Below are 12,155 nucleotides of genomic sequence, written 5' to 3' on the forward strand. Positions count from 1 at the left end.
GCAGAGAAACTGTCCTGAAGGTGGTATGGGAGAGGAGTCCTGAGCAGAGAGTGCAAGTTGGCCAGAGGAACAGAGTAGTGTGGTGTGTTCTAAACCAGAGGATGAATAATAGTCAACAGCAATATTGATAATAATACAAAGCATCCATCAAACTTAAATAAGCTGCCAGACACTGTTCACTTGTTTTCTACGTGTTAGTCCATTGGAGATTTAGGGGTGATGACACATTCCTGCTTCCATTCACCATATTGCCATTTCAGAAGGAAATCTCAGAAAAGTAGAGGTCAAAATATCCATTTTATTATTAATAAAAGCACAATTTGGAAGGCATGGTCAATCCCCATAGCCAAAATTGATCTCTTTCTACTTCACTCCAAAACTTAGCTTCCCCACCAGCCAAAAGCAGACCGGGAAGTGACTGCCTCAACAAAGCACACCACATGGCAGACAGGAGGCCAGAGTGGACCTTCCCTTTAGGGCTCTAGATCCAGAAAATACATGCCAAGAGGAGCAAGGCTCTGCTCCTTTTCTCAAGTGGACTAATCAGATAAGGTCCACCCTCTTCCTCAAGAAAGGGCTAGCAAGGAAGTGGAGAGGAAGAATGAAGTCCCCACTCATATGGAAAGCAACAAGGAGTTTGCCTAACAACCATGTAAATCTACAAAGTAGGTCCTAATGTTATTCTCATGTTGCAGATAAGGATCCAATGCACACAGTGTGGTTAAGTCATTTGCCCCAGGTCCCGCTGTTAATAGTAGGAGATCCAGGAATTAAACCCACAAATCTTATTTGGAGCCCAAGCTTCTGAGTTTTGTTGCTTGAGCCTTGAATGATGGGGATTCTTGGAGAATACAGTGTGGTCTGGAGTGGCTGGTGCATGTGATCAGGGCTGCAGCCCGCTACAGCGTATAATGCATCCATCATACAGAGCCACCAGCTAATAGGGCAGTGGAGGCTAAGGTGCAGCCCAGACTTATCAAGTCTGGAGACTCAGTAAAATTGCACCAGCCCATTGGAGGGTCACCTTTGTGCAATTAGCTCAGGAGCCCTTCAATGTACTAGTTTTGCATGGTGCACAGAACAGTGACATGGTATAAGTAGTGTAGGGATAAGTGGGCACTAGATTGTGGAGGACCCTGAACATCCTACCAACATCAGACTCTGAAGATCCTGCCAAAATCACATCCTAGGAAGAGCTAACACATGTGCTCATCTCAAACTAGACAGTGTCCTCAGCATTTTCCATGTACAATCTCATTTAGTTCTGAAAGCAACCCTTTGATTGTGGCAAACTCCCCACTTTTCAGATTAGGGCTGAGGCACAGAGAAACCCAGCCACAAAGATATCATGCAGCTGAGCCAGGATTTTATCTGGGCAACATGACTCCAAGAGTCCACACTTGGATTCACTGTCATTCTCAGCCTCCTTGTTCTCAGAGCTGGTGGGCAAGTGAGGGGCTTATCAGTTCCCAGATCTTGAGAAGACATAAAGGACTTCTTCCCCCTCGATTCTCCTCTACCCTTCTTTACCTAAGATGTTGCAATAGCTAATTCCTAGCTCTGAGGGCCAACGAGCTCCTTTAGAAAATGTCCTCCATTAGACCTTTCAAAAAAGAACGCTTGTCAGTGTTCTTATGGGGAGAAATATAACCCCTTGGTTCTGGAATGGACTTGCAGCCCTAACATAGCTGTGTGACTATGACAAGGCTCTCTGCCACATCCCTCTGCATCCCCATTTTTGAAGCATGGGGATTGTGCTCAATGTGTCTCTCCAGGTGTTATTTGCAATGCAGGACAAACCCTGCCTTCAAGTCCTGTGTTTGTTGCTGCCAAGCAGGAGACAGGAGGGAGGAAGGGTGAACCCCTGCAGCACATGCCCGGCACAGGGAGAAGACACTCCATCAAAACTTCTCCTTGCCTGCTAGGGATATTGCTGGGGGAGTGGGCCCCGTGGTGTATGGCGTTGGAGATGCTCCTGTTTCCAGGTGTGAACCCTTCCCCCTGATCCTACCACAGTGCCAAAAAGGCCACCATTGAAGTGTGAAGACCTCACTGAATCTTAGAGTAGGAAACCCTAGTGCTGATCCTGGCTTTACTGCCAACCAAGGGGGCCTCGCATGGACAGGCAGTTTGCTCACTGCACAAAGGTTGGGGAATTGACTGCTCCTGAACCACAGTCTCTGGCCAGAGAAAGTGGCATCATTTTATCTTTAGCTACCCAGAGGGACACCTATTTGTAGCTGCTCAGCCTGGTGAGGGGGGCCTTTCATCAATTTGCATACAGGTAACTTTCATGCTCGTCCCTCATTGGAGACTTAGTTTCCTCATTTAAATGAATTTGTATGCACTTCCTGCCGCCTTGAGGGGCAGTCCTCTATCAGGCTCTGCCTGGACTCCTAGGACTTCTAAGAGAGAGCAGAATGATGGCTAAGCATGCAACTTCAGAGCCAGCAGATTGGGTTCAATCTTCTACTACTCCTCGCTGAATCATGGACAAATTCCTTCACCCTCTGAGCCTCTGTGCAGCTCACCTGAGCCTCTGCCAGGTACCCGTCAGTGTGCTCTCATCAAAGACGAGGTGGGAGTGAGGGAGATTCAGTTCTCTGTCATAATAGCTTTTTTAAGGTCTTTGAGCAAAACAGATGAATTTGTCCAAAGTCACAAAGCTATTTGGTGACAGATCTGAGACTCGAACCCAAACCCAGACTTTGAAGCTGGTGTTCTTACATATCCTCCTCTCTTTTCTCGCAGTCTGCTCACAGAGAGCTCCTGGTTGTGATGATCTGAGGAAGTGGTGATGAGGGAGGGCTGTGTTATGATCACCCCTTCTGTTTGGGACAAAGGGCACTGCCTCTGACTACACCACAGCAGAGCCCAACCCACCTGCTGGGCACTCTGCAGAGGCTGATGATGACAGATTGTCTGGCATTCTGACACTGGCCAATCAATAGAGCTGGAAGGTGCCTCGGGCCAAGGGCAATTGAATCCCAACCTTTTTGTGGCATTAAATAAAGCAATATTTATTTTGCTTTTGGTGCAAATATACTTAATCCAATACAGCTCATTGGTAATGCTGAAAAACTGCTGTGTTCAGGGGACAACTGCACGCATGCCCCATACATCTCTGCTTGTCAATGCCAAGGCTCCTGGGAGTATGCAGCCTCACGGTGCTCAGGGCGAGATTGATCTGGAGCCGCTGAGCTGCCTTTTTCCTCTATCCTTTAGAAGAGATGAAAAAGGAAATCATAAGGAGGGGAACTGAAATCATTGCCCTCATTCTGGCTGCCATTACTACAACATGGATGAGACACGATGCCCTTCACAGGATGGAACTATTTATTTGCTATTTGAATAACATTCTCTGGGACCACTGTATCTCTGCCATTGGGCAAAGGAGGAAGCGAACAGGACTGGAAGAGCAGATGAATGAGTAGCTCAGTGTCCCTTTCATAGATCCCACAATCTCACTGATGCATGGAGGGAGCTCAGAGTGACTGAACCATCCTGGCATCAACAAGAACTGCGTTTGAATCCCAGCTCTATATCCTAGTAGTTAAATGACCTTATCAAGGTCAAATCCTTCTTAGATTTTATTTGTTCATCTATAAAATGAGGATAAATAATACTTACTTCACCTGGTTATTTTGAATATGCTTAATATTTAACAGATGCTTAACTACTTTCTAAAACATAGTTCCTACCTTGCTTAACAAGGGGGATGCTTTCTGAGAAATCCTTTGTCGGGTGATTTTGTCATTGTGAAAGAATCAGAGACTGTACTTAAAAAGCCAAGAGGGGCACATTTTCACTGAGTGATATGATCCACGGACCCACTGTCACATGTGTAGTCATTGATTAAAATGTTATTATACTGTGCATGACTATAGGTCTGCAAGTAATTGCCAAAGGCCCATTTGAACAGTTGAAGAGTATTCACCCATGCATTTGTACATTTATGTACTCACTCACTCACTCACTCACTCATTCATTCATTCATTCAATAGATACATTGAACCATCTCTGCAACTGGATAATATTGGAGGTAACTGCAGAAAATGTTGGAACAAGGGTAACTTCATTCCAGAGAATTAGACTTCTCTTGCCCTCATGGGATTCACTATTTAGAAGGGAAAAAAAGATATTTGAAAGTACCTCCAATTCAAGAGGACAAAATTATTTATTATGCAGCTATATGTAAATTTGGACTTCATAAATTTGAATTTTCTAGAATTATTCTAATATCAATTTTTTTCTATTAATGCCATAAATATTTGCCTCCATTCTTGTCTGATGATAGGTCTTTATTTTAAGCTTAAGCAGAAAATTCATCTTAAAAATAAATAATGGAAAAGCACCAAGGAGACACAGACCCAGGATGTCACACTGAGTGACTCTAAACTGTCAATCAGTAGCATGAAAGCCTGCTATCTGGGGTCATCTTGTCCATTTCCCTGTCTCTAGGCAGCTGTTTCTTGTTCTGTGGAAGCTACTGAAGACAAAGAGCCTGCAGTAGCCTTGGCCTCCTAGAGCCTACAGTCAGGGATGCAAGCAGAACACACGTATAGAAATATGTATCATTTCCAGACATTCTTACTTCCCTCACTTTGCACATGCCACGTCCTCTGCCTGGAATGCTCTCTGGTGTTTTGACTCCCATCTGGATCCCACACAAATCTCAAATTTTAAGAAATGTGTACAACTAGTATTAAGGTATCAGTAATCCTTGGCTAGTGGATGTTTCTTTTTAAAAGTGTATCAACCCTTTTCCTGGACTACTTTGTTTTCTTTTTATTTTAACCTTTTTGGCAAGATATGCTTTCCCCCAAAACCCCCAACTCTGGGGCTAAAGCCCAGTTATTGCTTTAGAATTACATAATAAAAAATCCTGAAAGACACCTCCATAAGAAGCATAACTGCTTTGCTTTACAAAGAAGAGCAGAGAATCCAGGGAGGGCAGAAAACATTCCCAAGATGACATAGACAGTGGAGGTGGGTCACGCACCCTGACTCCTCACCAGAGCTCATGATTTCTACTAAGATGTTTTGTTCAGTAAATATGCAACTACTGATAGATTGGTCACCGTTAGAAGAATTCTTTAAAAATCAAAGATGTGCCTGGTTCAGACAGTACTCACCGAAGAGTTCACAAATGCTTTAGCTTCCAAAGAGTCCTCGGGTCCTTGGAGGATTGAGGTTGCCTTTGAATCACCACACTCACACTGCTTTCATGAGCAGGCTGGATCAAGGAGTTGATCTTTCTGGATCTCTAATACTTTTCTTTCTGTGTTAAATCTCACTTTTTAAAAAAATTTAAAGTGGTTTCTTGGAAGCAGCATGGCCAAGGGCAAAATCTATGGGGGACAGGGCCAGGATTCGTCTGGGCCCTGTGGAGGATTGGCTACGTGGCCTCACCTTCCCTGGCTTGGACACTCCTGCTTGAAAATCGGAGCCTACCTGTGTGACTGGATGGTTCAGAGAAGTATGTCAGACCAACTGGAAATCAGTCATAACTATTTCTTCAACACCTACCATGATCCAGTCTCTTTATCAGGCACAGGACTACAATAAATGTCTGGCTCATTAGGAAGGCCAGACTCAGTGATGACAACATCTCGGACAGTTGCCACTCTGATGGAGAAGCAGAGATTGCTACAGGAGCGGAGGAAAAGCCCCTGTCCCATACTTGCAGGGAGTGCAAATCCTCCTCTGCTTCCTGGAGGAGGAGAGATTTAAGTTTAGAGAATTTACAGGCACCACAATTATCACCACCGCCACTATCGTCACTGGTTATGGTTTATTGGAGTTTTCTCTGTTCTGAGGATTCTGCTGGGCCATTTACATACATTAGTTCCTGTACGCAATCCAGAAGGTCAGGGTTGTTATCCTCATTATGCATATAATAAAACAGAAGCCCAGAGGGGTATTAAAAAAGAAATTTTAAAAAGGTCACATATCTGGTAAGGAGTACAGCCAAAACTTAAACCTAATTATGAGTCCCAAAGCCCCTGGTCTCTACAATATAGTCTCGTTGTTCTGTGATGCTCCATAAGGCAAGGCTGAAGCTGATGGGAGAAGTCACTGAGAGACTAAAGTTTAGCTAAAGAGGAGGAAGAATTTCTTATTGGAGCTGTCTGAGAATGAGGTAAGCTACCTGGAGAGGTAGTGAGTGTCACCAAGATGTCCTAGAGCTAGTTAGGACACCTTGACCTGCCAAGACATTGCACAGGGCAGAGGAGAAGCACATAACTAAGCATCTTGAACGATTTAGTTGTTTACGATTCAGTCCTGTTACCAAAGACAATATTCCCTTCCCAATTGCAGATGTTCAGTGGGGGCTGGGAGAAGTCTATGAATGTAGTACTCAGACCCATGGTTCCCTCTGCTTGTTGACCAGCCTTGGGAAATGGACAATATAGAGCCCCCCTGGAATTTTGTATAAATTAACCCATAAGGCCATGGGGTTAAGGATGCATTCAGCTAAAGTAACAAAGACTATCTTCAGTCACTTAAGCAGAAAAGAAATTGATAGGAAGGGGTTCACAGAACCAAGCAGAAGCTGTTCGATAAACAAACAATTAACAGTAGCTCTGAAGGGCAATGTCTTTGTTTTCTGTTGCTATAACAACATACCTGAGATTGGCTAATTTATACAGAATAGAAGTTTATTTGACTCACGCTTCTGAGAAGTCCAAAAGCATGGCACTGGAGTCTGCTTGTCATCTGCTGAGGGTCTTTGTGCTTCTAGGGCATTACATGGGGAGAGAGAGCAAGCATACCCGTTTGGGTCTCTCTCTTCTTACAAAAACCACTAATGCCATCATGGGGCCCCAATCTCAGGACCTCATCGAATCTTATTTACCTCTCAAAGGCCCCTCCTCTAAATACCATTAATGTATAAACTTGAGGGTTAAGTTTCCAACACTCGAACCATTGGGGGACACATCTAAACAATAGCATGCACAACAATCTGCCTCTGTCCCACAGCAGTACTGCCCTACTGCTCAGCCGTCCCCACTACTTTGCATCACCTGGTTCCAAATCCTGGGCTGGAGTGGCTGTTGCCTGAGCCTGGTTCCCTGCTGCTGCCCTGGTTGCCAGGTCACAAAGGGATGAATTGACTCATCTGACTTCCGGGTGGGAAATAAGGCACAGTCATGGCCTTCTTAACATGTAATTTGGAGGACAAAACTTGCCCGCTCCATCTCCCATTTAATAACAGGGTTGGATGCTGGGTATTCCTAAAGAATATGAGCAATATCTACTATAGTTAGGTGCTAGGTGGGAGCAGCGTGTACTAGAACTCAGATCTACCTGATTCCCAGACTGGAAGAGGAGATAAGAGATTAGACCTTATCATTGCTGTCCACTCCAGCCGCCTATAGACTGCAAAACAAATATATAAAACAAACATAGTCTATGTCACTCATAAAGGACTTATCATAAAATAATAATTAAATACAAATAAAACAACAAGGCAAAAATTTTTGAGCTATTATCATGTACCAGAACCTGTGCCAAGCTAAGTTTGTTATGCATTTTAATTCATTTAGTCCTAACAACATTGCCCTGGATTATAAATGGATGTAAGCCTGTGAGCATATCTTCTTTCTCCTGTTAGACTGTATACTTTTGAGGTCAGGGAACATCTTTTATCAGTCACTCTATCCCAGCCACACCACTAGGGAGTTTGATGTATTCCAATAAAACTGTTACGAATTGCTGCATTTAACTCTTAGCTCCTCTTTGATGTCTAAACCCTCCTAAATTTACTTATACAGTCTCAAAGACAGAGAGCCTACCCTCGTCTGGTTGTTCCATAGGAAAGTGTGGACATTAATTCCGGAGAGATCTGGGTTTGAAGCCTGATCCACTGAGTGCTAGCTGAATTCATGACCCTGAGCAGATTTTAGATGAGAGTATCCATGGGTGTCTGTCATTGCTTTTCCTTGATCACTCCCAGGAGTAGTAATATTGCAGACAAGAATATTTAAGAACTTCATATCTTTAGTCTGTACATCGGGAGACTAATTAAATGCTTCCTTTGTGAAAGACAATTTAGTGTCATCAGAGGAAAGCAGAATCAGATAGGCAATCGGTGAGATCTTGGGTGCTCACAACATGTTGATCCGAGCTTAATTCTAACTCTCCTTCAGAGTAGCTCTGTGACCTCAGGAAAAATCATGTAAACTTTGTATGTAAGAAGAGACAGACCCAGACAGGTATGCTTGCTCTCTCTCCCCATGTAATGCCCTAGGATTTTAAAATGTTAATACAGCCACGAGACTGGGATCCTATTTAGAATAAGATGTACTCCATGTTTGTATAAATTTGTCAAAATATACTTTTCTGTCATGTAAAACTAAAGAGAACAAATGAAAAATTCAAAAAATTATAGAGCTTTTATAATAAGAATGTGTAGTAGATGTTGATTAGGTGTGAGTCACTGCCCTACTTAATGCTCTAACCTCAGAAAGAAAAGGTGGTAGCAATCCTGTCAAAAGTCCAACAGTGTTCTCTTTGAGTGATAGGAAGGGTATGCTATCTTTTTTTTAACCTTCTATATTGAGGACTATTTATCATTTTAAAGGGTGATTTTATAGTCCGTCAGTCCTCTTTCCAAGCAATTTTACTTCTGGGAAACTGCTCTAAGAAAAAAAATGCTAAAATGTAGAAAAAAAAAAAAACAACTTTAGAGATCAGAGTATTCAACTGTGCATTGTGAAAATAGTGCATCATTGAAACATAAATGTGACACCATGTGGAAATGGCTGCATGAATTATGGGGCTTCATACAATGGGGATAACGTGACATTACAACACTATTACAGTGGTAGTTACAAAGGGTTTAGTAACAAAGAAGATGCTTATGTTGTGGTGGCAAATAAGAAAGGACCCGTGTGCAAGTTCAAGGTCAGAAGTAACTTGCCTGGCCTGGAGGGTGAGCATCTGCAACCTCTCTGTTTAGAGCAGAGAGCAAGATTAGTGGGCAGGCATCACTGATCTCACAGAAACCCTGGAATACAGGGAACATTGCTTTACCAGTTCCTCTGTACGACAGCAGGAGGTACAGTCCACACTGGAGGAGACTCGTACCAGGGCTGTGCTTCAACTCTCCTCCATTTGTAGTTGGGGAAACATAGTCCTCAAGAGAACAAAGGACTTGTCTGAAGCCACATAGTAAGACAGCAGCAGAGCAGGAGACCCCCCATGCCATGGGGCATTATTCCACCCTCACCAGGGGTGGGCCAGGAAGGGAGAGAGGGTAGGCAGGACTCTGTGAGAATCTCAAGGTGGAGCCAAAGAATGATTCCACATTATTATTCGGTCTTCATTGAGACAGCAGCAGCAGCAGCACAGTGATGAGGAAATATGGTTCTCTCAGTTCCCCAGGGGTTTTGAGGAAAGAGGCATTGGGAAGGAAGAGGCTGGTATCCTAGGCAAAAGTCACATTAGCTCCAAGTCCATACATGTGACTGGCTGCCGGTGTTGAGTAAAGGAAGGGAAAGAACATAAACACACACACTTCACTGGGGACTTAAATCCGAGTGTAAAATTCTGGGAGTCTGAGAGCCTTCAGCTTTCTGCTCTATGCTTTGTTATGTAAAATTGGGAACCAGAGGAAGAGTGAAGGCCCTGTTTCCTTTGCCACCTCCCAGAAGAGCTGTTTGTGGGGCATCTGTTTCCTGCAGGAGATGTTGAGACTCTGAGGGCTTTGGAGGCCTACGCCCCCTAGAGCACAGCCTGTGACCTGGCACCTGCTGGGGCTGCATTCCAGTGGGAGGAGGAGGGCGAGGAGAGAAGCAAGCAAGGAGGTTTAGATCATGCCCTTTAGGATTGACCATTTCTTTGAAACCAGAGACCAAAGGGAGAAGACAACCTGGATGAGATCCTGAGGCTCATGGAATCCAAAATTGAGTCCTGGATGGAGAGTTTAGATGATCTAGTTTTAATCCCAATTCCAACAGCTGTTTAAACACCAGTTCCAAAAGGAATATACAACTGCTGTGTGTGCCAGAATCCCTGGAAAGGTCTTGATCTGGGACCTGGCATGTAGCAAGTACGTACTTAATGAAAGCTATTATGCAAAGGGTGTGGGCTCAAGAAATGAGCTCATATTGCTTACACATCAACCCTGACATCACTGCCTTCCCCCCTCCTTTTTTTTGGTACCAGGGATTAAACCCAGGGGCAATTAACAACTGAGCCACATCCCCAACTCCTTTTTGTACTTTATTTTGAGACAGGATCTCACTGAGTTGCTTAAGGCCTCTCACTAAGTTGCTGAGGCTGGCTTTGAACTCATGATCCTCCTGCCTCAGCCTCCAGAGGTACTGGGATTACAGGCTTGTGCCATTGTGCCAGGCTTTTATTGAGTAAGCTATTTAAAACCTCTCTGTGCTTTAGTTTCCACATGGGAAAATAGGAATAATAATAGCACCTCCATTGCAGGGTAACATTAGATTTGATAAAGTACTAGTATTTACTAGTTAGTTCTCAGGCAAAGTGATGTCAGTAAATGACCCATTAGTTATTTTGCCTGATTGTGCTGGTGGACCACATGGGGCATTGCAGCCTGCTATAAAGACTTGGGCTTTTATACTGCATTAACCAGAGGCCACTTGAGCAGAGGAGAGACAGGATCTGACCTGTTTCAAGAGGATCACCCTTGCTATTGTGTGAAAAATGGGAGGAAGAGGTGGGATGGAAGGAGGTCCAAGCTCAAGATGATATCAATGGAAGTGCTAAAAAAGACGGTGGTGTATTTTGAAGGTGGAGACAGCGGATTAGCGATAGGTATGAGAGGACAAGGAATAATAGAGACACTAATGGGGACACCAGTGGTCTTGCCTGAGCACTTCTTTTAACTGCTCTGTGTAGAAAATGTGCTTTTTTTTTCTGTGGGTCATTTGTCGATGGACACTGAAGTTAGACTGCTCCACAGAAATATTTTTGAAGCTTTGTATGACTGTTTTCTTCTTTTTTGAAGTGGGAGTTATAATAGTGACAACTCCAAAGGTTGTTGATAGCACTGTAATAATTCATACCTGTACTTAGCACTGTCTCTGGGAAACAATGCTAACAATTTTGACTTGTGAGAAGCTTGGCCTGACCCAGCCATACTGACCCTTACTTTGGGTATTGTCTAGGTGCTCTCTGATGGGGTTTGACCTGAACCGACACTGGCTAGATCCTTCTCCATGGGCCCACCCGACCCTGCATGGAGTGAAGCAGCTCATCATCCAGATGTACAACGACCCAGTGAGTAACTGAATGCTCTCAGCAGCTGCTGGCCTCATGGCATGATCTGGGAAAGGGAGGTGTATTGGGAGGGTCCACTGTGAGCTTCAAATTCTGAATACACATGCAAAACCAAGGAAGGACTAGGTCGGCTCTTCTCTGAATTTGGCAGACCCAAGTACCTTCTTCCAATTCCTTCTTCCTCACCCTTCACAAATACTATATTTGGTTATGGTGGTCTTATGGAATGAAGGAAAACATTGGAGCATGTCCATATTCCTCAGAGTGCCTTGGTTACAAGCTAAAGAAATGCAACTTGAACTCGTGTAAGCAAAATAGAGAATTTATTAGAAGATTACCAGGGTTATGTCATGTAACTGAAGACTATAGTCTGGCCTCCTCCACACCTAGGGAAAATGACTGTCAAGTGTCACCTCCACTGGTTCTGACTCCCACGCACTACAGAGACTTGCTTTCATTTTCCAGTTCCAGTTCCAAAAGGACTGTGATTGGCCTGGCTTGGAGGACATGTCCACCTCCAAAGCACAGCACTCTGCCCAAGAGGCAAATATATGTAAAGACAGGATGGCTTCATGGGACCCACACAGTTGAACTAGGGACATGGGGTGGTACCTGTTCCCAGAGAAGAGAGCCTACTATTCCAGAACAAAGGGGAACCAGGCATCAGGACAATGGTGCCCACACCAAGTTTGCTCACAGGGCAAGTTCTTTTCCATCAGATATAGAAGACAATAGGGTTTCTTGGCTTAGAAAAGGGAAACATCACAATCATTCTGTTCTGAAGAACTGTCACAGAAGGTGGGACAGATCATTTTTTTCGGGTGGTGAACACAGGAAGAGGTGGTGTTTGTAGAGAAACAGAACTTTTATCTCTCCTGAGGATAGAATGGGTGTGT

General features: G+C 44.0%; 2 protein-coding genes across 18 annotated transcripts in view; one reads left to right on the forward strand and one right to left on the reverse strand.

Annotated features, from left to right (window-relative positions):
* AGBL4 (AGBL carboxypeptidase 4) overlaps positions 1 to 12,155 on the forward strand; it is a gene marked incomplete at both ends in the record, with an annotated part of 1,419,693 nt that overhangs the window by 1,304,746 nt on the left and 102,792 nt on the right. For both annotated transcript variants that reach the window (XM_081307152.1, XM_081307151.1), the window contains one exon: positions 11,148 to 11,259. In XM_081307152.1, coding sequence (XP_081163278.1) covers positions 11,148 to 11,259 — 112 coding nt within the window. The remainder of the gene's footprint in view (positions 1 to 11,147; positions 11,260 to 12,155) is intronic.
* LOC308656269 (uncharacterized protein) overlaps positions 1 to 12,155 on the reverse strand; it is a 191,277-nt gene that overhangs the window by 104,155 nt on the left and 74,967 nt on the right. The window lies entirely within an intron of this gene.

Source organism: Spermophilus citellus, assembly GCF_964194105.1.
Source record: "Spermophilus citellus genome assembly, chromosome: 9".
In the NCBI taxonomy this organism is placed as follows: Eukaryota; Metazoa; Chordata; class Mammalia; order Rodentia; family Sciuridae; genus Spermophilus; species Spermophilus citellus.